This window comes from Cnephaeus nilssonii, assembly GCF_951640355.1.
Source record: "Cnephaeus nilssonii genome assembly, chromosome: 3".
Classification (NCBI taxonomy): domain Eukaryota; kingdom Metazoa; phylum Chordata; class Mammalia; order Chiroptera; family Vespertilionidae; genus Cnephaeus; species Cnephaeus nilssonii.
Window position 1 is genome coordinate 9,075,621 of NC_137074.1, and position 23,484 is coordinate 9,099,104.

The following is a 23,484-nucleotide window of genomic DNA, read 5'->3' on the forward strand; positions in this document are numbered from 1 at the left end:
GGCAAAGCCACTGCCCCCTGCAGCTACATTACATGGGGGAGACGGGCAGTAAAGAGAACAGGTTTGTCAATATTTGAAGCATGATATGAAGTATATTTATACAAATACAAATCTTTTATGTAAATACTAGTGTATGTTAATTATATGAACTATAAATATAAACTATCTACGGGTACTAAGTACCTAGTAATAGGCATATAGGTAACAGTAATACATTATAGGGTGTGTCCTAAGGCTTTTGGCGCTGTGGGAATAAATAATTGGGAAGTGGGTGGGGGCGCAGGAGTTGGGATTTGAAGGTCACCTTGTCTCTGCGGTGGGGATGGAGCAAAGGCTTGAGGAACTGAGAGCAGGGGCCCGCCATGTCATAACCGGGCATCTGAGCTACAGCGAGGAGGCGGCCTTGAGGTGAGGGGACGTTTTCGCCTGAGGCCCCCCAGGCCACAGCAAGGAGGTGGCTGGGGTGTGCAGGAGCCAGGGGTGTGTGAGCAGAGGACATCCACTTGATTTAGGCATGAACAGGATGGCCGGGCTCCCCCACCAAGAGCACAAGCTGGGGTGAAGAGGAACAGGGGTGCTCCGGGACGGGTAGGAGGAACCTAGGCCCAGGCAGGAGAGCGGAGCCTGAGGGGCACCAGGGGGCCTCCTTGTGGCGCTGAGAGGTGTCGGAGCCCCCGTCCCACCTACTCTCCACCCCTCGATCTGCAGGACAACGAAGTGGCCGCCTTGCAGCCCCCCCTGGTGCAGCTGCACGAGGGAAACCCGCACCCCCGGTGGGAACTGCCCCCCTCCACCGCACGACCCTGGCGGGCAGATGACATCCTGGTCAGGCCCCCACGCCTGCTGGACCCCCAGCCCTACCCTGGAGTGCCGCATCACGGCTCCTATGTGCACTCCCGGCCAGCCCACCCCACTGGCGCTCCCGCCCACACCCACCAGGACTTCCAACCGGTGGTGAGTGACCCCGGGGGCACGTGCTCACCAGCCCCTGAGCTCCCAGGGAGGGTTCTCGGGGCCTGGGAGTGCCCTCTGGCACCTGCCTCTGAGGCCAGTCTCTGCTTAGGTCCCTGGGGATGGGGCCCCGCAGAGCCTTTTTCACAGAGGTGGCTGGCGAGGCCCGAGGACAGGGACTTGCTCAGGAGGTAGATGGAGGAGGTGGCCGCTTCAAGCTGACCACCGCCCACTCCCAGGCTGGGCGTTGCTTTCTGGGCCCCCACACCTCTGCTGCCCTGGGCTGAAGGGCCCCAGGCTGGTTCTCCAGGGCCCCAGTGGGTGCACTCAGCTCTCCCAAGCCCTGTCTGTGCTGAGACTCAACCCTACTGTCTATGCAGGGCCGGGGCGGAGGGAGGGCCGGCGGGGAGGGGGCGCCCAGAACTGTACCTGATGTCACCGGCGGCTGACTGCAGCTGACGGCCACTCACTCTCCTGCAGCTGCACCTGGTCGCACTCAACGGGCCACAGCCAGGCGGCCTGCGTGGCATCCGTGGCGCCGACCTCCAGTGCTTTCAGCAGGCGCGCGCGGCGGGGCTGGCGGGCACCTTCCGTGCCTTCCTGTCGTCGCGCCTACAGGACCTCTACAGCATTGTGCGTCGCGCCGACCGCGCCACCGTGCCCATCGTCAACCTCAGGGTGGGTGCACTGCCCTGTGTGTGGGGCTCCCAGAGCTGGGATGAGGGACCTGGGAGTCGGGGAGGGGGGGTGGCCCACTGGGCTGGCCACACCCCTGAGAACCCAGCAAGGCCCCTGCACCACAGTGCCCTTCACGTGGCTTTATTTCATGGCTCTTCGCCACCACTGTGTGCTTGCCGGATGCTCCTGATGTTTCAGGACCACAGGTGGTGGACTCGTCCCAGACCTGGGTCCAGGCTGGGGGAGGTGCCTGGTCTGCTAAGGCGCCCAGCCAATGGTCCTCTGTCGGGGGGTGACCAGAGATGGGTAAACAGCCCCACTTCCCTCCGCAGGACGAGGAGCTGTTTCCCAACTGGGAGGCCTTGTTCTCGGGCTCCCAGGGCCAGCTGAAGCCAGGGGCCCGCATCTTCTCCTTTGACGGCAGAGACGTGCTGCAGCACCCCGCCTGGTAAGTGCCCCCCACGTGAGTGCAGTAGCTGGGGCGGGGGGGGGGAGGGCCTCTGGATCTTACTGGCCCTAGTGCAGGCCCCTGACGCTGCACCTCCCTGTCTCGCCTGACCCTCTACCTAATACATGCTCACTGTTTAAAACTCACAAGATCCAGAAGAGCATTAATGATACAAAGCATTCTTTGTGTGTTGTACGAACACTCACCAGCCTGCTCCCTGAGCAGGGCCCGCCCCCCCACTGCTGTCCGGGAGCCTGGCCAATGGTGGGTGCCCCAGGGGACTGCCAGGATCACCCAGCTCTCACTGTCTGTCACGCAGACATCACAGGGAGTGATTGCTCCTATAAATTCCCCCAAATGGCATTTCCTATTGGAGGATGTGTGTACTTCAAACACTGGTGGAAGCTGTCAGGTTGCCCTCACACCCCTCGTCCCTCTGCCGGCCTGGTGTGAGGGTGCCTGTTCCCCCAGTGCATGCTCTTCCAAGGTGGCTCATGTGTCAGACAAGTAGGTGTCCCGCCCTCACGGAGAAGCACCCAGCCCCAAGGGACCAGTCATCAGGGTCACAGAGGCTGCTCCCCGTACTGTGCCCCCCAAAGCAGTGGCAGCACGGGGCGCACCCGTGCCCGGTGGCTAGGGATGGCCCGAGTCCCTGCTACCACCTCCACATCCAGCTGCAGCCTCTGCCCTTTTCTGCCTGAGGGTGGCCTCTGTCCCAGGAGGACAGGGCCCCGGGGAGACTGACAGCCTGTGTCCTGCAGGCCACAGAAGAGTGTGTGGCACGGCTCAGACCCCAGCGGGCGCCGGCTGACCGAGAGCTACTGTGAGACGTGGCGGACTGAGGCCGCATCAGCCACGGGCCAGGCCTCCTCATTGCTGACAGGCAGGCTGTTGGAACAGAAAGCCGTGAGCTGCCACAACGCCTTCATCGTCCTCTGCATTGAGAACAGCTTCATGACCTCCTCCAAGTAGGGCTTCTGCCAGCTCACGTGGTGTATGGACCGACGGCCAGAGAGGAGGCCAAGCGGCAGGGCGAGCGGAGAGGACCCAGTGCCGGGCAGGGAGCGGCAGCCAGCACTCCAGACAGGGGACCTGGCTGGGACACATTCCTGTGTGGTTCACATTTCATGTAATCCTCCAGAAATAAAAGAAAGCCAAAGAGTGTATTTTTTAAAAAGTTTAAAACAGAAAGCTTGGTGCCAACTCTTTCTCCTGCCCTGCCCACTTCCAAGCCCCAGCTGGCCTCTCCTGGTCATACAGGGCGCTGTCCTCAGATTAGACACCAGGGGGCGCACCCAGCCCTGTTTTCTCTCTCTCTCCTCTCTCTCTCTCTCTCTCTCTCTCTCTCTCTCTCTCTCTCTCTCTCTCTCTCCCCGCCCCCCCCCCTCTCAAGAATTTTTGTGAGATTATTTGCACTTGTCTACAATTGCCAGGAAGCAGAATGGCAACGTATTGAGATAATGCTCCGCCCTGGCTCTGTTCTCTTGTGACCTCTAGTACTCACTCCCCTGGGCAGTATGTGCACCCCAGTCCCCCAGAGGGTGAGGGGGCAGGGGGAAGAGATTAACCAAAGATCTTCTATGCATACTAGAGGCCCGGTGCACGGATTCGTGCACCAATGGGGTCCTTCGGCCTGGCCTGCGGGGACTGGGCCAAAACCACAGTCCGACATCCCCCGAGGGACCCCACTGTACAAATCCATGCACTGGGCCTCTAGTGTGTGTGTGTGTGTATGCTTTAATTGATTTCAGAGTGGAAGGGAGATGGAGACAGAGATAGAAACATCAATGATGACAATCATTGATTAGCTGCCTCCTGCAGACCCCACACTGGGCATCAAACTTGCAACCTGAACATGTACCCTGACCAGGAATCAAAACGTGACCTCCCCATTCATAGGTCGATGCTCAATAGCTGAGCCACACTGGCCGGGCCCAGTCCCCATTTTCTAGGCTCAGAGTTCCCAACACCCATGCAGGCCAAGCTCTACTTGGGAGCATCTGCTAGGACTCCTCAAGTCCCTGGCCAGACTGCCTCCTGCTGAGCCCTGGATGGAGGCCGCGTGGAGGGGCTGCAGCAGGGGCAGGACAGGACTGGACCATGTCCACAAACTAGCTCCATGCTCATGAGTGAATGAGGCCATTTGTTTTGCCTTGTTCACCACCATCCACAACAGTGCATCTCAAAACCCACATCATTGTCCTTGTTGGAGAACTTCGGGAGACATTTTGAGGTGCATGTGTATCTCTGGGAGAGCTGGTAGGTGTCCCCATTGGTGGCCATGCTGGGAGGGATGGCAGGCCAGAGCCCAACCCCTGGAGGTCTGCTGTCCATGCGCTGCAGCCATAAACCAGAGGAGCTAGTCCTGGAGCTATTTTGGTTCCAAATAAAAACATCTATGTACATGGACGCTGGTTTGCAGGTGGCCTGCACTGTCCTGAGACCAGTTCTCTGGAGCCTAAGTCCCCACACACCCAAGTGGGTGGGCCCTGAGGGAGCCCAGGTGTGCAATGTGCAGATACACACGGCTGTGCATGGGTATGCATGGACATCCCCAGGTGTACACAGTTGTACCAGGTGTATGTGGATGACCTTTCTCCTCTCAGGTCTCCCTGGGGCAGGCTTCCCAGGCCCATGCAGGTGGCCTGCCCTGGGCTCACACCCAGCACCACCATGCTCTCCCCACAGGTGCTGCAGCCGGCCAGGCTCTGGGAGGTGGCTGACCCCGAGGGGCTGTGCACACTACACAGAGAAGGCCTCACTGTGCCCTGGAAACAGATGCCACCCCTGCCCTCATGGCCAAGGTGCTTAGGAGCAGAGAAAGGCGGTTCTGGGAGCCTGAAGGTGGTTCCGGGTTTGAGCAGCACAGTGCAAATGGGTCTCAGAGGGAGCAGTTGAGCCAGCTGCTGCTGGTGTTCTTGCTGGGGGGCGGGGAGGGGGGGGTATCCCAGTGCAAAGGCACAGAGCCCTGATTGTGGGGTCAGTGACCAGAGGAGATCCCCCCAACCCCCCAACCAATCCATGAAGTCTTGCTCGATCTCTAAGCACAATTGGGAAATGGTGCTGGGCCCTGGGCTCAGTGCTGCCTTCCCAGCAGGGTCAGAGGGCCAGCAGTGGCCTGTGTGGACACCCCGGGGACCAATCCATCAGTCTGACCCACACCATTGGCCATGACTTGGGCCAACCCTGTGCACTCTCCATGACTCCCATGGTGCCCCAAGATGCCCCATTCAGCCAGCTCCCGCAGCCCTTCCTAGGCCAGGAGTGTTCCTGACCCTCCTTGCCAAGCTGGCTCCAAGCTGCGGCCTTTCCACCGGACCCCACCTGTTGGGCTGCTGCTCAGCTGCCCCACTTGGCATGAGGACAGAGGGTCATGGGAGGAGCAACATCAAGGACATGGTGGGCCCAGGTTGGGTCCCTTTCTGTGCCTGGGACAGGGGCTGGTCCCCTTTCTTGGCCTCCCAATAGACCCCAGCACACACCCCCACACACACACACACCACCAGTTTGGAATCAGGAGCCCCTCACAGGTCATGTGGTTTATTTAATGTTTCAGGTCTTACATTTTCACATGACTGGTTCCTAGAGCCCCAGGTGGCATGTCCTCTGGGCTGGTGTGTGGGCAGCCCAGGTGGCCTCCATCACCAGCGAGGCGGACCAGGGTTAACCCACATCAGGAAGTGGAAGGACAACAGGGCCCAGGGCCCAGGAGCCAGCTCCGAAAGACCTCAGCACCCCCGCTTCATCCAGCGGGGAAACACCTGCCTGCCCCAGGACCAGCTTCTCCCACAGAAACAGAGGCCCAATAAAGGTTCTCATTCACGACAGTTAAAAAAAAGAAAAAAGGAACACAGCAGTGTTTAAAACGTGAGCACCTGGGCAACTAGAAATGTCAGTTTAGCCATGAGCCCAGGGAACCCAGGCCCCCACCGCCACCCTACAGGGCCCACGACACCCTGCAGGGGCTGGTGTCACTTGGGCTAGCACAGGGGGCCCTCTCCCCAGACCCCAGGGACCAATGGGATCTGCCTCCCAAGGGGAGTGAAGGCGGGGAGGCCTGGTGGGCATGTGGAACCCCACCACTGGACATGTGTAGGCAGGGGACACAACCCAACCCACAATGCCCGGCAGCTGCCACAGTGTCCCCAGCAGGCTACAGAGCGTAGTCTGGATGTGAGGCCTGAGAGGCGCAGGGCTTGAGGACACCGCAGGGCAAGCTAAGACACCCCTGGCCGAGGTAGGTGGCCCTCGAGGTGTGTGTCATAGGGGCCCCATTGTTCAGTGGTACCATAATGTGAACAGTGGAATTCAAACAATGCCAAACACCCAGCTTCCTGATTCTGAGGACCAGCACCCTGTCAGAGATGGACGTTCTGAGATGTCAGGGCCCAGGCTCACAGGCACCGGCACCCTGCCAGGGATGGACGTTCTGAGATGTCAGGGCCCAGGCTCACAGGGACCGGTACCCTGTCAGGGATGTACCGTTCTGAGATGTCAGGACCCAGGCTCACAGGGACCGGCACCCCGTCAGGGATGGACGTTCTGAGATGTCAGGAACCAGGCTCACAGGGACCGGCACCCTGCCAGGGATGGATGTTCTGAGATGTCAGGGCCCAGGCTCACAGGCACCGGCACCCTGCCAGGGATGGACGTTCTGAGATGTCAGGGCCCAGGCTCACAGGGACCGGTACCCTGTCAGGGATGTACCGTTCTGAGATGTCAGGACCCAGGCTCACAGGGACCGGCACCCCGTCAGGGATGGACGTTCTGAGATGTCAGGACCCAGGCTCACAGGGACCGGCACCCTGCCAGGGATGGACATTCTGAGATGTCAGGGCCCAGGCTCACAGGGACCGGCACCCTGCCAGGGATGGACATTCTGAGATGTCAGGGCCCAGGCTCACAGGCACCGGCACCCCGTCAGGGATGGACGTTCTGAGATGTCAGGGCCCAGGCTCACAGGGACCGGTACCCTGTCAGGGATGTACCGTTCTGAGATGTCAGGACCCAGGCTCACAGGGACCGGCACCCCGTCAGGGATGGATGTTCTGAGATGTCAGGGCCCAGGCTCACAGGGACCGGTACCCTGTCAGGGATGTACCGTTCTGAGATGTCAGGACCCAGGCTCACAGGGACCGGCACCCCGTCAGGGATCGACGTTCTGAGATGTCAGGAACCAGGCTCACAGGCACCGGCACCCTGCCAGGGATGGACGTTCTGAGATGTCAGGGCCCAGGCTCACAGGGACCGGCACCCTGCCAGGGATGGACATTCTGAGATGTCAGGGCCCAGGCTCACAGGCACCGGCACCCTGTCAGGGATGGACGTTCTGAGATGTCAGGGCCCAGGCTCACAGGCATCGGCACCCTGTCAGAGATGGACGTTCTGAGATGTCAGGACCCAGGCTCAGTGAGGATGTTGGAGGATGCAGAGCAGATTGCCTCTGGTGTCAGAATTTGGCCACTCACAGATAGAGCAGGTCAGGCCTTGGCTTCGCACTGGTCCCTCAGGACTGGTGCTGCGGCCCATGCACTGTCCTCCGGGGCCAGGGTTGTGGCTTCGGGCTGCAGGTTGCTGAGGGCCCCATCCTGCGGGCTCAGTACCTGAGTAGCTTTCTCCTCCGAGGGGCTCCTTAGCTCCTGGCCCAGGGGCAGGGGCTGGTGGTGGCTCCCCAGGAAGTGCCTCAGGGTCCCCAGCACAGCTCCCAAGAAGTAGGCAACAGACAGCACCACAAAGTACCCAAAGTAGACGAGGAACTGGAACAGAGAAAGGTGCAAGTGGGGGTGGGGAATAGGGGCAGCCTGGGAGATGAGGGGGCTTTGGAAAGGGAAGGGGAGGCAGACGAGTGGGTGGGGGACAGGGGAGGGACTGTCGGGAGGCAGCCCACATGGATGTGTATCCTCCCTCTCTTTCCCTCCTGCTCAGAGGCCACGGGAACACTGCAAGAGTGGGGTGGGCACTAGGGGTCAGAGGCCAGCCCAGGAGCAGGTCACACATTGCACACGCTCCACGCTCCTGCCGCCACACGGCACAGCCCTGGGGGAGCTCCCACCACTTTCTCTCAGAACCCCGGCACTTTTGCTGTCTCTGTGTGGCCTCTGTGATCTACCCCCAGTGCTTTGCTCATTTTGCGTGACCACACGTGTGCACTTCGCACCATGGGCAGAGTTCCCACACTGCCGAGGGCTCGCAGACATCCGTGCGTGCGGTGGAGCCGGTCAAGGATGGGCAGCCCCACGCACTGAGCCAGTGGCCGCCCTGGTGACAGGCAAAACGGACCAGTAGTGACACAAAGAGATGCACACCCCGCCCACAAAAATGTCCCTCCCGATTCTCATGAGCACCCGGGGGACTGGAGGTCCGGATGGTCTCGAGGCGACTGTGGGCCAGACCGGGCTCAAGTCCCTCCCTGAGGCCCTAGCGACACAGGCACCCTCAGCCCTCTAGGAACCCTGCTCATTTAGAAAGAGCCGGAAGGGAACCGTGGAGGACTTTGCTCCAGGAAGATGGAGTCACGTGGTTCCCGTATTCTTCCCCAGTATGACTGAAGCCCTGGAAGCCACACACAGCAACAACAGAAAGTGACTGGAGGTGGGGTGGGGGGGGGGGGGGGGGGGGGGGGTGGCGAGCCCAGCTGGGACCCCAGAGCCCGAGGCACAGCATGGTGACATGTGATGAGTCTCAGGCTTTATTTCCTTTTTGCTGCAGGTATTTTGAAACGAAAGATGCCAGCAACCCAGAAATGGCAACATGTGTGGAGAAAAAGCCCCAACAAAGCTGCTCTCTCTACCAGAGGACCAGGAGGGGGACACCCAGCAGGACAGGAGGTGACAGATGGAACAGCCCTGCTCCAGCTAGAACCACCCTCATCACCCAGGCTGTAAGGAGGCCCCTGCCCCATGGGGGAGTGTTGCTCAAGGCCCCGTGGGGAGCTCACAGGGAATGTCTGGACTTTCACTCTCACCCACCGCTGGTGCCGACACCCAACTCCACCCCGGCGGACTCAGGACTTTCATCCCCTGCTCCCACCCATCCCCAGTGGCAAGGACACCCCACCCCACAGTCAACCTCTGAAAGCGAAAGACAAAGAAAAGAATCTTGAATGCAGCCACTTAAAAAAATGACACCTTAGGGGCAGAACAATTAGAATGGCAGAATTTTTCATCATCAACTACAAAGGCCACAAGGAAGTGGCACAGTTTTCACCTGTTGGAAAAACCCTGTCACCCCAGAAGCCTTCAGGAGTAAAAGTAACGGCTAAAGGAGGTTCTCTGGGCCAGAAGGGGGTGATCGAGACAGAACTTGCCACAACAGGAAGGAAAAGGAAGGCAGTGGGCAAAACCGCGGGTACAGATGTGGTGCGCGGTTGGGAAAGTGAAAGGAGTCGGTGGTGTGGACATGGAAGAGCAGCCTGAGGGACCCGATGGGAGGGAAGCTTCTGTTTCTTGACCCTAACAAATCAATAATCTGGTAGTGATGTTGCACCAGAGACCTCAACCCGCCCATCCCTGGGCACAGGGCTCATGCCCTCCAGACAGCCCCGCGCACCACTCACTCCTGGCACACCTCCGCCCTTCCCGTGAGGAGCCCCTCAGCCATCCTGGGGGATGCCCAGGGCCAGGAAGACCTCCAGAAATGACCTGCATCCAGACTCAACTAAGAGGCCTCATGTTCCAAGTGGAGTTACAGCTCCACCCTGGGCCCCAGGAGGCAGCAGGACAGGCTGGCACAGCGGATGCCAGATCATGGCTCCCTGGCGCCAGTCCTCTGATCCTTCCCTCCTTGCCTGGGGCCTCTCACTTCATACTCCTGCTCTGACTCAGTAAGTCTAGTGTACCCAGCCGGAGACACCCGGCCCGCCCTGTGCATGCCCCCTGACCTCAGTAGATCTGTGGTCTGGGGCCCATGGAGGGGACAATGCTGCTGGTTGGGTAAAACACCAAGAGACCCTGGCCCAGACACCTCCGCTCCCCCCACCCTCCCCCACTCTTACCCCCCCCCCCCCCCCCCCCCCCGTTACCGAGTCCTCGCTCCCTGAGGAAGCGAACCCAACGCAGGGGCTGACCTGGTAATGGACCTGGAGGCCCAGGCCACGCTTGTCAGAAACAATGAGGGTGATGATGGTCTTGAGAACAGTGGCGAGGAACGTGTTGATTCCGAAGACCAGGGCACAGAGCTCCTTAGAGAGAGAGGACGCGATCTGAAAACTTAAAGGGAAAGCAGGCCAAGATCAGCCTCCGCTGGGAGGGACAAGAAGTGCCCACAAGTACAAAGGTGACGTCTAGGCTGCCACTGGCTGCCAGAAACAGCTATGTGGTCTGATGACTGGCCATGCCTGCTAAGGCCACTGGAGACCAGCAAGCCCAGCCCAGCACCCCGGCCACCCACTGCATCCTCCCTCAATGACTCATAAAGTGAGTGCAAAATGGTGCCAAATGCAAACTCGGGAAGACATTTAACAAGTCTCCTAGTAACCCTGGCACGGAGTAACTCATTCACTGCAGCATTCTCAGAAAATCATCCTCAGGAGAACGGACAGAGCATCATGAGGAAAGTTCTAGAATTAAAGTCCTTAATGATAGTAGAGTCTTTAATGATTTTAAAGTCATTAAGTGATTCAATAAGTTAGAGAAAGAACAGTTAAACAAATAAGGAGAGAAGAAGGAATTAATATTCTCAGAGCTCCCAATCCTCTGCAAAGAAATTAACATTTGAACGTACTTCCAATTAAAATTCCCAAAGTGCCTTTAAAAATAATGACTAAACAAGAAATAGTCTAAAGTTCTCACCCAGCCAGCATGGCTCAGTGGTTGAGTGTCCAGCTATAACCAGGAGGTCATGATTCGATTCCAGTCAAGGGCACATACCTGGGTTGTGGGCTTAATTGCTAGTGGGGGGGTTGCAGGAGGCAGCTGATCAATGATTCTCTATCATCACTGATGTTTCTATCTCTCTCCCCCTTTCCCTTCCTCTCTAAAGTCAATTTTAAAAAAAAAGAAATATTCTAGCCCTAACCGGTTTGGCTCAGTGGATAGAGCGTCGGCCTGCGGACTGAAAGGTCCCAGATTCGATTCCAGTCAAGGGCATGTACCTTGGTTGCGGGCACATCCCCAGTAGGAGGTGTGCAGGAGGCAGCTGATCGATGTTTCTCTCTCATCGATGTTTCTAACTCTCTATCCCTCTCCCTCTCTGTAAAAAACCAATAAAATATATTTTTAAAAATTATTTCTTAAAAAACAAAACAAAGAAATATTCTAAAGTTCTGAAGAATAAACAAATAAAAATACCCAACAAGCCTTTAAAGAGAATGACCGAGGCCAAGAGCTGTACTGAGGTCCGAGGAGCAAGAAATATATGAAATGCCAGAATGAGCAATCACATGACAAAGACTTCACACAAACTGAGAAAAGGCCATGTCAATCAAAGGTCTGAGAGGACAGATTAATTCCTAGGACGCCGGAGCTGGGTTAGGTCCCACCAGCACAGCAAATGCCACGCCACCCACAAGCCACACCCTCTGCACGAGTGTTTCACATGGCACACCTACTCTGTAAGTAGGATGAAAGGCAAAGCATAACATACCTACCACATATGGTAGATGTAAGTGTGCTACAGATAAAGAGGGAAAACAAGAAATCCCAGCAGAAAGAGAGCCCACAGGTGTGAAGTGTCCACTAACACCAGGGAGGAGCCAGCCCTGCTGCACGAAGAAAAGGCAAGCTGCCCTCAGGTCACAGGGTAGCCCGCTTGCCCGCAGGCATCTGCCGTATCTACCAACACCCCCTCTCTACCAAAGCACGTGCCCTTTGACCTGGCCAGTTCCTTTCTAGGAACATCTGAGACCATCATCAGAATTTGGAAAGGAAAATGCAGGTTGAGAGGAGAGTGATCTCAGTGTTGCCTGTCATAGCAAAATACTGAAGGCGTCATCCCCGTCAGTTGGGGATTAGCTATGTGGCATGTCACTGGTCACCAAGAGGACCAATTACACCTGCATTTTGGCCAGCTAAATGGAAAGGTGTCTTCTGCCAGGAGTGTGGTCAGGGTGTCTGGCAACTTGGCCCTCAGGAGGACAGGAAGGACACTAGGTTTGACCCAGGCTCTGAGCCCAGGGCAGGTGCAGGCCGAAAGTGGGCAGGGCAGTGTGTGCCGGGCGCTTCTGTGAGATGGCACAGGGGAGTCAGGCCACCACTCCATGGAGGTGGGAACTGCAGTGGGTCAGGAGACAGAGGGTACTGTCCGAGCTGAAGACGAGGTGGGGAAAGTAGAAGGAGGTGTGAGTAGAAGGAGGATAGAAGGTGCCCCACTTTGGGGGTTGCAGGGGGACCATGGTGACAGACACACCCACCAGGTGCTGGAGGCACAGGGAGGCAGGCTTCTGTGTACCTATGTGGTGTGAGCACGTGTAGTGTGTGCCTGTGTGGTGTGAGCACGTGTGGTGTAAGCATGTGTGGTATGAGCACATGTGGTGTGAGCACATGTGTGCCTGTATGGTGTGAGCATGTGTAGTGTGGGTATGTGTGGAATTAGCACGTGTAGTGTGAGCATGTGTGGTGTGAGCATGTGTGGTGTGTGCCTTTGTGGTGTTAGCACATATGGTGTGAGCACTATGGTGTGAATAAGTGGCTTTGTGAAAGGTCAGTTCAAAGGAACACAGAGGGTCATAGGAGCAAGCAGAACATGAGCAGGGGAAGGTTCTGGAAGTACAGGGGAGCTGGTGGGCAGGTGTCAGGATGTCCCTGGGCAGATGCAGGAGGGTCCCCAGGGTTGTGAGGAACATGAGGGCATCAAGAGAGTCCTGGACAGAAGGTAAGCTGGGATACCGGGTCACTCCTTGGCCAGGAGCTGCTGCTCCCCACAGTGGGAACAGAGAGGGTGAGGAAGGCCATGGGGCTACCCAAGATGGGACCGCAGCAGCTCCTGGGGCCCGGGAAACGAGGCGGGAGGCTGGGAGGAGAAACTTCACGAGGACCAGTCCCTGTGGACACCAAGTGGCCTTGGCGGGAGGAGCAGAGAACATGCCGCATGGGAGGGCTCCTTGCTAAGTCTCAGGGCCATGGCAGGCAGCTGGGATGTGCGTGCTATGGACAAGGGGACATTGCGCCCCTGGCTAAAGGTGTCCAGGGTTCACCGCTCCTCCCACCACCAAATTTGCTTTACGCTGCTCAGCCTCTCGTTCACCCCACACAGCCCAACTCACATGGCGATGGGCACCAGGAACTGGTAGAAGCCACGGAAGAGCACGAAGGCCACGTAGCACAGCCAGATGCTGCTCGTGCTGTACATGAGGAAGATCAGCCCTGCCTGCACCGCTGTCACGCCTCCGATGATCAGTTTCGCCCACAGAGCCCACTGGATCTTCACAAAGCCCGCGGCAAAGGAGGTGATGGCGCCTGGGGAGACAGGACGGTCACTGTCTGCCATCCTCCTAGGGCGGGCAGGGCGGGCGGAGCTGGCTGGGGCGTACCGAGCAGAGTGGAGGCGGCATCCACACCACCGTTGTAGACCTTGGTGGTGTCTTTGGTGGGGTCGACCACATTCCACAGGATGTGCACATAGAAGACGATTAGGTAGTAGCCGGCGGAGTTAAAGACCCACCAGAGGCACCAGAGGCGCAGCTGTGGCAGCCGCAGGCTAGCTCTTAACTCACGGAGCATGCGCACGAGGACCCAGTCCCTCCAGCCCGCCAGCAGAGTCCCGCGGAGCTTCCTGCCCGTGGGCTGGCCAGGGCCAGGGTGCATCTTGTCCAGCTCCGAGGGCGAGGCCTCGCCATGGGCAGGCTCACTGCGGTTGAAAAAGAGGCTGCGCTTGGGGCGCTTCAGGAACATGGCGAGGATCAGGCTGAAGGTGAGGAAGGCCAGCGAGATGTAGTTGAGCGTGGTGAAGGAGACCTTGCCCACGGTGACGAGCAGCTGGCCCAGCACAGAGCTGGTGAAGACACCCAGGAGCACTGCGGACCTCGAGTAGCCGGCCATGCGCTGATACTGGGCGGGGCGCACGAGCGAGAAGATGTAGGAGGAGTAGGCTATGCGGGCAGCCATGGTGAGGCTGTAGAAGAACTCCATGAACTGCATGTGCAGCACGGAGTGGCCAAACAGCAGCAGCAGCCACACAGAGATATAGCTCAGGCCCTGCAGGAGCAGCACGGGCTTATAGCGCAGGTAGTCCGTCAGCAGAAAGGTGGGCACCAGCACTGCCAGGTAGGAGTAGGACAGCACCGGCGTGATCTCATTGGTGACCTGTGGGACAGCAGGCTCGTGACCCCATGCAGCTCATTACCGTAGCCACCAATGCCCTTTGGTAGCCCCCTCACCAGAACCACACCATGAGCGTGACTGTCTGCTAAGACCAGCACAGGTAGCCCTCAGCCCCAAGAGGCCAGCAGGCTCCAAGGCCTCATTTGACAGAGGGAAACCAAGGGCCAGAGTAGAGCCCCGTCAGCACGCGGGGCCCACTGCGAGGCTGGTTGGACCCTCTCGCTCCAGCTGGTTTACTCACAGCCCTGGCATGGGAACAGCCAGGAAACACGCCAAGGCAGAAATCGAGGAAACACACGTCTAGTAGCTATCAGATGGGCAGAAGGTCAACAGGGGCAAGAGGGAAACTGGAGGCTGTGGCCTCGGGCAGAGGGAGCAGGTGTCGGTGTCCAGGATACGGCAGCATCGTCCCTCGGGGTGACCCATTGACAGCAGACACACCGGGTTGAATCCCCTAGGGTGCGCCCTTTGTAAGACAGTCTCTGACCCACATGGGTAACTCTCCCCAGCCAGGCCCGGCAGGCAGGCTCATGCGCACTTCCCAGACACAAGCCTGTCGTCTCTCTGATGACACCCAAGCTTGGGGGAATGGCTTCATTTCTGGAACCTACTATATAATCAGTTAATGTGCAACCAGAGAGGGCAGGTGAATGGGACTTGTAAAATTTTTTGCTATAGAGATTTTTCCTGTTATCTTACTAGAGCTTTGTATACACGATGATTCCTGTGATCACAGCAGACGATGGCCCCTCTTTAAGATCTGATCAGTGTTCTAAGGAAGGAGAGAGCCCTCAGGTGCCCAGTGAGTGAGGAACGTGAGGGATGATTACTCAGAGGAGTCCCGGAGGGCCTGGGGGGCACAGGAGACAGCCCCATAGGCCCCAGCCCCCTACCCAGCCTCACCTGGGAAGTGACCAGCTCCAGCAGTCAGCACTGGCCATGGGATCAGACACAGTGACAGATTCTGAGTTCGTGTGGGTCAGTACGCGGCCATTTCCTTATCTCCAAGATGGCTACTTGGAGGGGACAGGCCTCATTCGCACAGACACTGCATTGGACTTAAACAATCTGAGGGTATGCAAGGGGTAGGGGCCCCGCTCCATGCCAGGGAAAGGCAGGGGCTTCCCGAAGAAATCAAAGGCACAGTGGGACCCAGGGAGATCCAGCTATGGTGACAGGGGGTGGGGAGGCTGGTGGCCACATGGGAAGGGCAGAGGAGGCTGGGGGAATGGAGGTGAACAGCCCAGAACCAGTTCTGATCAGGACCAGCTCTGACCAGGACCAGCTCTGGGGCAGTGCCGGGGTCCTCAGGTGGAAAGCAGGGTGGTGACCAGAGCTTGGATGGGCACCCTGACTGTGCGCCTCATCAACCAACAGCCTATGAGTTTCTTGGTTTTATTTTATGGAAAAGGAAATAGCAAAAGCTGGAGAAGGAAAGCACTAGGGCTAGAGCCTGTCCTGCCTCCTCCTCCTCCCACCACCACTCACCTCTGGGATAAGCTTACTTAGTCAGCTATCAACAAGGTCCTTTGTCCTCCTTGCGAGTGAAGGAAATTCCTTCAATAATCTCCTTAGGCAAATAGCTGCCGAGTCTCTGCTGGAAGCAGATGCCAGGCAGGTGGGCTCACTCTCCCCACCTGGCACTCCTCCCTCAGAGACCCGTGGCAGCCTCGGACCCCCTCTGCGGTCACTGTCAGTCTTTAACTGGCCTGGTTAATAAGTGAGAGTCAGGCCCCTCAGTGCCCCCTAAGGGACTGGGAACAGGACCCAGGACACCACATGGCTGCCTAACCTCAACAGCCCCTGCTGCTTCCCCATCCAGGGGGCACCCCTGCCCACTATCCCCACGTCCACATGCCTGCTCCTTCGTGAAGTTCTTAGGGCCCAAGAGGTAGGGGGTGACGAAGCTCTCGCCGGGCCGCATCTGGGCCATGAAGCCGTAGAAGCAGAGGTAGAATACCAGGCACCGCCAGGACTGAAGCTCGCGGCCTGGCCCAGGCTCCGGCTGGGGTTCCAGGGACACTGGCTTCTCCACCCTCTGGCTGGAGGATGCCATGCTGCCCAGGTTCCACACGGTCTTAGAGGGACTGAAGGTGATGCTGCCCCTGGAAGGAAGAGCAGAGAGAGTCAGGGCAACTCAGCAGCCCACAGACACCTCCCCTCCTCCCCAGAACTTGGCTGAAGGGCCATCTTCCCTCTCTCACTCAGTCAGGATCCCACATTCATACAGAGTTGGGGAGAGGGGCCCACAGGCCCCAGTCCCATGCTCTCAACCTGGATGGGGCTCTCAACAATCCAGATGCCACATCCACCCAGACCAGGGAGGATGTGGCATCTATCACCACCTCCAGGGAGTCTCCAGAGCTTCCTGGGTCCCATGTGGTGTGAGAATAAACAAGTCATCTTTTCTGTCAAAGAACAGTTTAGACAGCCGCCATTTCGGACCATGTGACTTGGCAGCCGCCATGTTGGCCGCATGGCTTGCAGATCCCTTGGGGGCTGCCATCTTGAAACAGCAAAGGCCAACCCCTCCCTTTGAATTAGCCAATCACGAAAGACTGTGCGCCTGAGCTTCAATCAAAAACAAAGGACAGGTCACGTGCGTAAGGAATTATAAATCGGAACAGACTGCCTGCTTGGTGTGCACGCGCTTCCAGACCATGCGTGTGCACCCTTCTATGTAGAAGTAAATATGTTTGCCTTGCTGCCTGGCTCCCGAGTGTTTTGTATTTTACCAGAACCCCTGACTTGGGGGGCTTGCCTTATTTCTAACAGAGGTAACCACCAGCCTTGTGGAGACATCTGAGGGCACACATCCCTCCCCAGGAGGGGTGTGTCTGGGACATCCTGTTCTCACTGTCCTACTGGCCTCTGGGGGACTCCATGCACAAGACTGGGCAGAAGGGGTTTGGAGGTAGAGCCCAGAGCAGGTGGGGAGGCCAAGGGAGAAGCAGGAGCGAGCGAGAAGTGTACCAGGGGAAGGGAAGGGGCCACAGGGGACAGACGGAGCTCCAGACCACCATGAGCTGAGGGAGGGTGGCCTGGCCCAGGGGTGCTTTGGGTGGTGCCTCCACTTGGTGCAAGGGTGATGGAACTGTTCTTATGCCCACGACTCGCCCTTTATAGCACAGATGGGCAGATGATCATGTCTAGTTATCCGAATACAAAGTTATCTGCTGTGGGTGTTTTTTTTTATGACTCCTTTGCTATATGTTATATGCTATTCATTTTCTGTAGAGAGCGCCTGGGAAGGCACATGGGCATTTCTTTAAATTGTCAGCTGAACCCAAGGCGACAGGCAAAGCCATGCCCTTGGAACATGCTTTGCCAGCCCAGGTGTCGGGTAGTGGGTTTTGATATGTAAATCCAGTCAAGCACCAGGAATGCTCGGGCCTATTCAAGAATGCAAATAATCTCCTTTGTCTTGACTTTTGGTGAAACTTCGCTGCATGGGCTCTGGATCACTGTCTCTCCATCAGAAGAGGGCAGGGGTCCACCTGGTCCCAGCTTTTTCCTTCTATCTCTGTGTCTTCTTTATTTCTTTTATTTCTCAATCCCCAGCCGCCTCTACTCAGGAATTGGACCTGCTCTCTAGCAGCGCTGGACGCGGAAAAGAGAGAAATATTACAGTGTTCCACTAAGGCACTGATACAAACTTCGCTTTTCAGTGAGAGTCAAAAAGGGAGCTGCCATGAAAACTGCCCATGCCAAGCAGACACGGTAAGAATGAGGAAGGGCCCACCAGTTCCATGGCTCAGGAGGGGAGGGGACACCCTGGGTGCAGGGGCGTGGGGGTGGGGGGGGGTAGGGAGGCTGAGAGATGTTGGGACAGCTCTGTGCCCCCTTACTGCACAACCTGTTCTGGGAGGGTGACTGCAGAAGCTCTGCATTTGGGGAGAAATCTCCTCCAATCCCCAAGCAGTAGACGCAAAAAGTTCCCAAGATATAGGACCCGGTGCTCGGGAAAAGCCACCAGATTCTGGGCACTTATGCCCTGTGTGCTTGGCCAGCATGCTGCTCAGAGACCATCCAAGCAGGAATTGTTCCTACATTCCTCCCTGGATGAGGCCCAGGAAAACCAGGTGACAGCAGAGACCCCCCAGGGGCCACCGAGGGCAGAGAGAGACCGCTCACCAGATCTCTGATTACTCTGCGCAGGACGAGAGCCTCAGCAAAGGGAACGGTGGTCCGATGAGTGAGAGTCCTTTGCCTTCTAAACCCCAGTGCTTATTTCTGTAACTCAGGGAAAATGAGGTGGCGGGAGGGCAGTGAAACCCCTCAAGCTGGGCCTGGTGGGTGTATGGGGCCAAAAGGAAGGGCAGGGCATGGGCAAGGGGCAGCTTCCGGAATTGCAGAGAATTTCGAAGGGAGGGGGCGGTGGGGGCAACAGTGGCCTGGGTGTTACAGGACCCTGGGATAGCGCCCCCCCCCCCCGCCCCATTTCAAGGGTCCAAATGAAACAATCAGCCAGGCAGGGGATTGTTCCCCTCCCCCAGCACCCAGGAAAGAGCACACAGGCCATAGAGGCCCGGGCTGCTTTCCCAATGCCCCTGGAGCTTGCACAAACAGCTGGGCCCCTTCAACAGAGAGGGCAACCCCAGGCCACAGGGGTTTCACTGCCCTCCCTCCACCTCATTTCCCTCGAGTTACAGAAATAAGCACTGGGGTTTAGAAGGCAAAGGACTCTCACTCATCGGACCACCGTTCCCTTTGCTGAGCGGTGTACCACAGGCAGAGTAGCCCACCTCCGGGTACGCATACCACCAGGGACCCCATTCCAGCTCCAGGACACTCCTCAGTTCACTTTCCCACCCTTAGTGCACTGCTCCCTGGACACCAGAGCAACCATACACTCACCCACCTGAGCAGCAGGCATGGGGGCAAACAGCCAAGAATTTAAGCCCAGGGTCCCCCAGGAGCCCTGTACTTGGCCCTCCTGTCATCTCCAGAAGCGATGGGAACTTCCCTTACCTGGTGTCCCCAAATCCTGGGGCAATGGCACAGGTCTCAGATACCAGTACCAACCACACTTGGTTTCATTTCAACAGCTTCCGGAACCCCCAGGCAGTGCTTCTTAAACTACAGGAAGTGCTTGTCAGAAATGAGCTCTGAACCCCGATCCACGTGGCCACCTGAAGGTCTGGGCTGGCCAGGACTGTGCACCTTAACATGCCTCACAGGCATGCCCGTGGGTGACCAAGTGAGCAAGCCCAAGAGACACTGCTTCAGACCTCCTGGCTGGGGTGGACAAGAACAACCCCTGGACAGCCAGTATCCAGGCTTCAGGGTAAACACCTGGTCCTCCAGGGTCACAACACAGGTGAACCAGCCCCAAGGAGCCACCCCAGGTGATGGCCAGGAAGCCCTCAATACGGGTGGACCTCACAGAGAGAGGGCAAGAGGGACGGGGTTCACAAGGGCACTCGTGGTAGCAACCTTACTACCTCCTCAGAGTCCTACAAACTCTGCCCTTTCCCTCCCAGCCCACCCCACCCTCAGGGCTGACCCATCAAGCACCTGACCTCACAGGCAGCCCTCCAGTTCCACCTCTGCAGTCTGGGACACTGCCCAGTGCAGGGCTCAACCTGCTGGGTCACATAATTACCACAAGCCCCCACCTTCCTGCTGAGTTACATAACAGGAGCCGGCACAGCAGGCCAGGCAAGAACAACTAAAGGTACACCCTGGGGACTCCCTGGGGCAGTTAGTGATTACATGTCTTTGAACTAAAGGATGGCCCTGGGACTGAGGTTTATATCCCCTAGGGAATGTGCCTCTCTCCTATGCATTCCCCACACTGTTGTACACACTCTTGCAAAGTCTTGTGGAAAAAGTGAAGACTGGATGGCCGGATAAACTGCAAAGTGAGCTTGGGCAGAAAAGGGTCATGCTGAGGAGCTTGGCCTCATCCCAGGAGTGGTGGCCAAAAATCCAGGGTCTTATTTGAAGTCCATTTTTAACTATGGAAAAAATGTGGAGCACCACAGAGCCAAAACATGCTAACAGAGCAGATTTCCAGTCCAGGACACAGTGGGCGGCTTAGCCGTTACTCGGCGTCTCCAAGAGGAAAGGCCACCTGTGTGGGGACTGATGTTCAAAGGAAAGAGCAAGCCCCGCTGATGTGGCTCAGCAGTTGAGCGTCAACCTATGAACCAAGAGGTCATGGTTTGATTCCCGGTCAGGGCACATGCCCAGGCTGCAGGCTTAATCCCCAGTGGGAGGCGAGCAGGATCAATGATTCTCTCTCATCATTGATGTTTCTCTCTCTCTCCATCTCTGAAATCAATAAACATTTTTTTTTTAAAGAAAAGAGCAGACTCAGAAGGCAGGCCCGAAGTCACCAAGGCTGGGCCCTGCTGTCCAGAGTGGAGCTCACCTGCCTTAAGTCTTATTCTGTCAGTTTACTCAGCTCACGTGAGTGTAATCACCAACACTAGCAGGGAGTCAGCGTCCCTGGATAAAACTCAAAGTCCTCGGCCTGAAAAGCCCAGACTGCTCTACTCCACACAGGCCCGGCCCAGCCTTGGGCTCCAGGAAGATGAGGGGAAGGGACACAGCACAGAAATGGGCACAGAAGGCAAGTGAGGTGCCCACGCTCGGGGCCAGTGAGCAGCAAGCCAGGCCTGGACCCCACGTGTCCTGACCCCACCCCAGCCCCTTGCAACTTGAGGCCTCTTCAGGGGCAGCCAGAGGATCATGGGGCGGCCTCCCCAAGGACCTGTACGTCTGACCTCAGAACACTTTCAGTTCCCCTTTGGACTCTTTCTGCACCTGCCCTGGGGGAGTGTGGAGCACCAGTGGCTCCCCCTGGCTTTGTCCTCCCAGCACCTAGGAAAGTTGGAGACCCAAAAGCAAAACAAAAGCAAACACCACCTCTCTCATTTTGTGTTTTAAACCAGCTACTACTCGCTGGCCAGTATGGCTCAGTTGTTTGGAGCGTCAACCCCTGCAACGGAAGGTCACAGGTTTGATGCCAAGTCGGGGCATGTACCAGAGGCAACCAATCAATGTCTCAATCTCTCCTCCCCCCTCCCTCCCTCTCTAAAAAATCAATAAAAAATTTAAAAAAAGTAAACCAGCTACTACTCTCCCAGGTTACCCAGGGAGGTTTCTTACGTTTTAAAAACACCTACTGGTAAAAAAAAAGAAACAAAATCTTTGCAGCCTCCCAGGTTATATGACAGAGGTTCTGTGTCCCAAGGAGTAAAATTAAACCCACTGTCACCCAACTCACAAGTTTAAAACACCCTGGAGGTGTTGATCACCTTTGCCCAGCACAGATAACTAATATTTGGGGTTATTAAATCCGCCAAGGCACCCTCTGAAAGAGAGCAATTTAGCAGTGCCAAGCCACGAGGACAAATGGCGGAGGGATGCAGTCCAACAGAGGCAGCTGGGTGACACACCATCTGGGAACGCTGGGGCCTGGGTACAGGGCTCCCAGACCTACAGAGGGAGGCAATTCTGCTGGGCCAGAGGTTCCTGGTTCTGCAGATTCAGTCTGGGCTTCCGGGGGCCCTCCATCTCCTTTAGGGGCAAGGGGCACCTGGTCACCTCTGGGCAGAGTGCTCCAACCTCAGCTATATGAACTTTATTCCGCCTGCACTTTGGGCAGCGTGGAAAATAGCTCCGTCTAGATGCATTCTGGGTTTCTGAGCTGGCTCAGATTCTAGCCTGTACCCTGAGTGGGGCTCACCTGCCTTAAGTCTTATTCAACTTGGGCACCCTACTATATGACCACACAGTGTGTACCTGGGCCACTCTGCTGGATTCTCCAGGGGAAGTAAACAGGACCCTTGGGAATAGTCTCTAGTTCAAGGGTTGGAAGGGCTCACTCAGGAAAGGGCTGCAGGCACGGTTGTGTAGGTTCTGGGACAAGCTCCAGCGCGCGCCCAGAGGGCTCCACAGCCACAACGCGGTGACAAGGTGCCAGAGCGCGCGCCATGTCCCCGTGATTCTCTGCTAGTGCCAGGGAGGCACCCTGAGTCCGCGGGGCCAGGGGAAGATCGGGGCAGCGCTCACAGCATCAACAAGCTGGACCCAGGGGGAGCTGATCCGAGGTAAGCCTGCCGCATCGCAGAGCGTGCGCGCCGGGACCACGGAACAGAAGTGCCGCGGTGGCAGCAGGCGGGGGATGGGCTAACACGTGGACAGGGGCAGAGGTGCGTGCTGCGCGTGGAGCCCAGTCACAGCTGGAGGGAACGGGCCTGTATCACTGTGCGCCTAGCTTCCTGCACGCAGGTCCCGGCCTGCGCCCCCTGCATTCACCTCTGAGATGCTGGATCCCCCCTCCCGCCGCATTTACTTCAAGACCCCCCGCAGGCACCCGCAGCCCGGGCGCTTCACCAGGATCCCCTTGTCCCGGCCTGCATTCACCCCTGAGAACCAGAGCCTGTGCTACCTGCTTTTACCCTGCGCCCCGGGCCCGCGCATCCCTCTGCATTCATTCCTAAGACTCACAATTCGCGCCCCCTGCATGCCCCTTGGGACCGGGAACCCGCGCCCCCGGCCAGTCTCCGGCCCGCGTTCCTACATCCCCGGCCCTGCAGGTGGATTACCTGAGAGGTGGGCAGTAGCGCCGGGGAACCAGCTCCCATTCATGTACTAGCTGCGCTCGACGAAAAGCGACCAAAATTCCCCGCGGCCGCGGGCGCTGCCGGGAGAAGCTGGCCACGCCCCCTGGGCCCCGGGGAGGGTGCCCTTTTGCGCGCTCCTGGAGGTGAGTCCAGGCCACACACGCGTGCGGTTCGGTCTCGGGTCTTGGTTCCCACGCTGCCCGCCCCCGTCACCTCCCCAGTTCGCGCATTTCCCTGGTGGAGCAGGTCTGGGCGCCGAATGTGGAGCACCCGCCCACCCCTGTGCGTCCTTCGGACCCCGGCTGCAGCCCCCTCCCCGCTGGTCTACTCCTCCCTGAGTCCCCTCCCGGAGTCTGCTGGGTCACCCCCACCACTCCCCCCACCCCGGCTGCAGCCCCCGCTGGACAGCCCCTGCCACAGCCCCCTTCAGAGTTCCTACAGGAACACCCCCACCTCGCCCACACCCCCTCTGGCCGCAGCCCTTGCTGGACCATCCCTCCCGGAGTCCCCTCCCGAGTCCCCTCGCGCCTACCCACACAGCGCCTGGGTCACAAGCGGAAGACGCCCGGTCCTG

At 57.8% G+C, this 23,484-nt stretch overlaps 2 protein-coding genes across 4 annotated transcripts in view; one reads left to right on the forward strand and one right to left on the reverse strand.

Annotated features, from left to right (window-relative positions):
• COL18A1 (collagen type XVIII alpha 1 chain) overlaps positions 1–3,281 on the forward strand; it is an 82,215-nt gene extending 78,934 nt beyond the window's left edge. The window contains exons 39-42 of one of the 2 annotated variants that reach the window (XM_079766358.1): positions 709–954; positions 1,432–1,629; positions 1,962–2,077; positions 2,839–3,278. In XM_079766358.1, coding sequence (XP_079622484.1) covers positions 709–954; positions 1,432–1,629; positions 1,962–2,077; positions 2,839–3,049 — 771 coding nt within the window. In that variant the 3' untranslated portion in view covers positions 3,050–3,278. Of the gene's footprint in view, positions 1–708; positions 955–1,431; positions 1,630–1,961; positions 2,078–2,838 lie in introns of both variants that reach the window. The other variant, XM_079766357.1, reaches the window with a different exon arrangement.
• Positions 3,282–5,595: 2,314 nt separating this feature from the next.
• SLC19A1 (solute carrier family 19 member 1) lies at positions 5,596–23,484 on the reverse strand. Of its 2 annotated transcripts, none has more exons than XM_079767423.1 (6): positions 23,443–23,484; positions 16,193–16,439; positions 13,545–14,316; positions 13,278–13,470; positions 10,143–10,284; positions 5,596–7,833 (listed from the first exon to the last, which is right to left on the reverse strand). In XM_079767423.1, exons 2-6 carry the CDS (start codon positions 16,388–16,390, stop codon positions 7,558–7,560), a joined length of 1,581 nt encoding a protein of 526 aa, XP_079623549.1. In that variant the 5' UTR covers positions 16,391–16,439; positions 23,443–23,484; the 3' UTR covers positions 5,596–7,557. The 2 variants fall into 2 exon arrangements, with proteins under 2 accessions (XP_079623549.1, XP_079623548.1); XM_079767422.1 differs by lacking the exon at positions 23,443–23,484 and adding an exon at positions 22,893–22,948.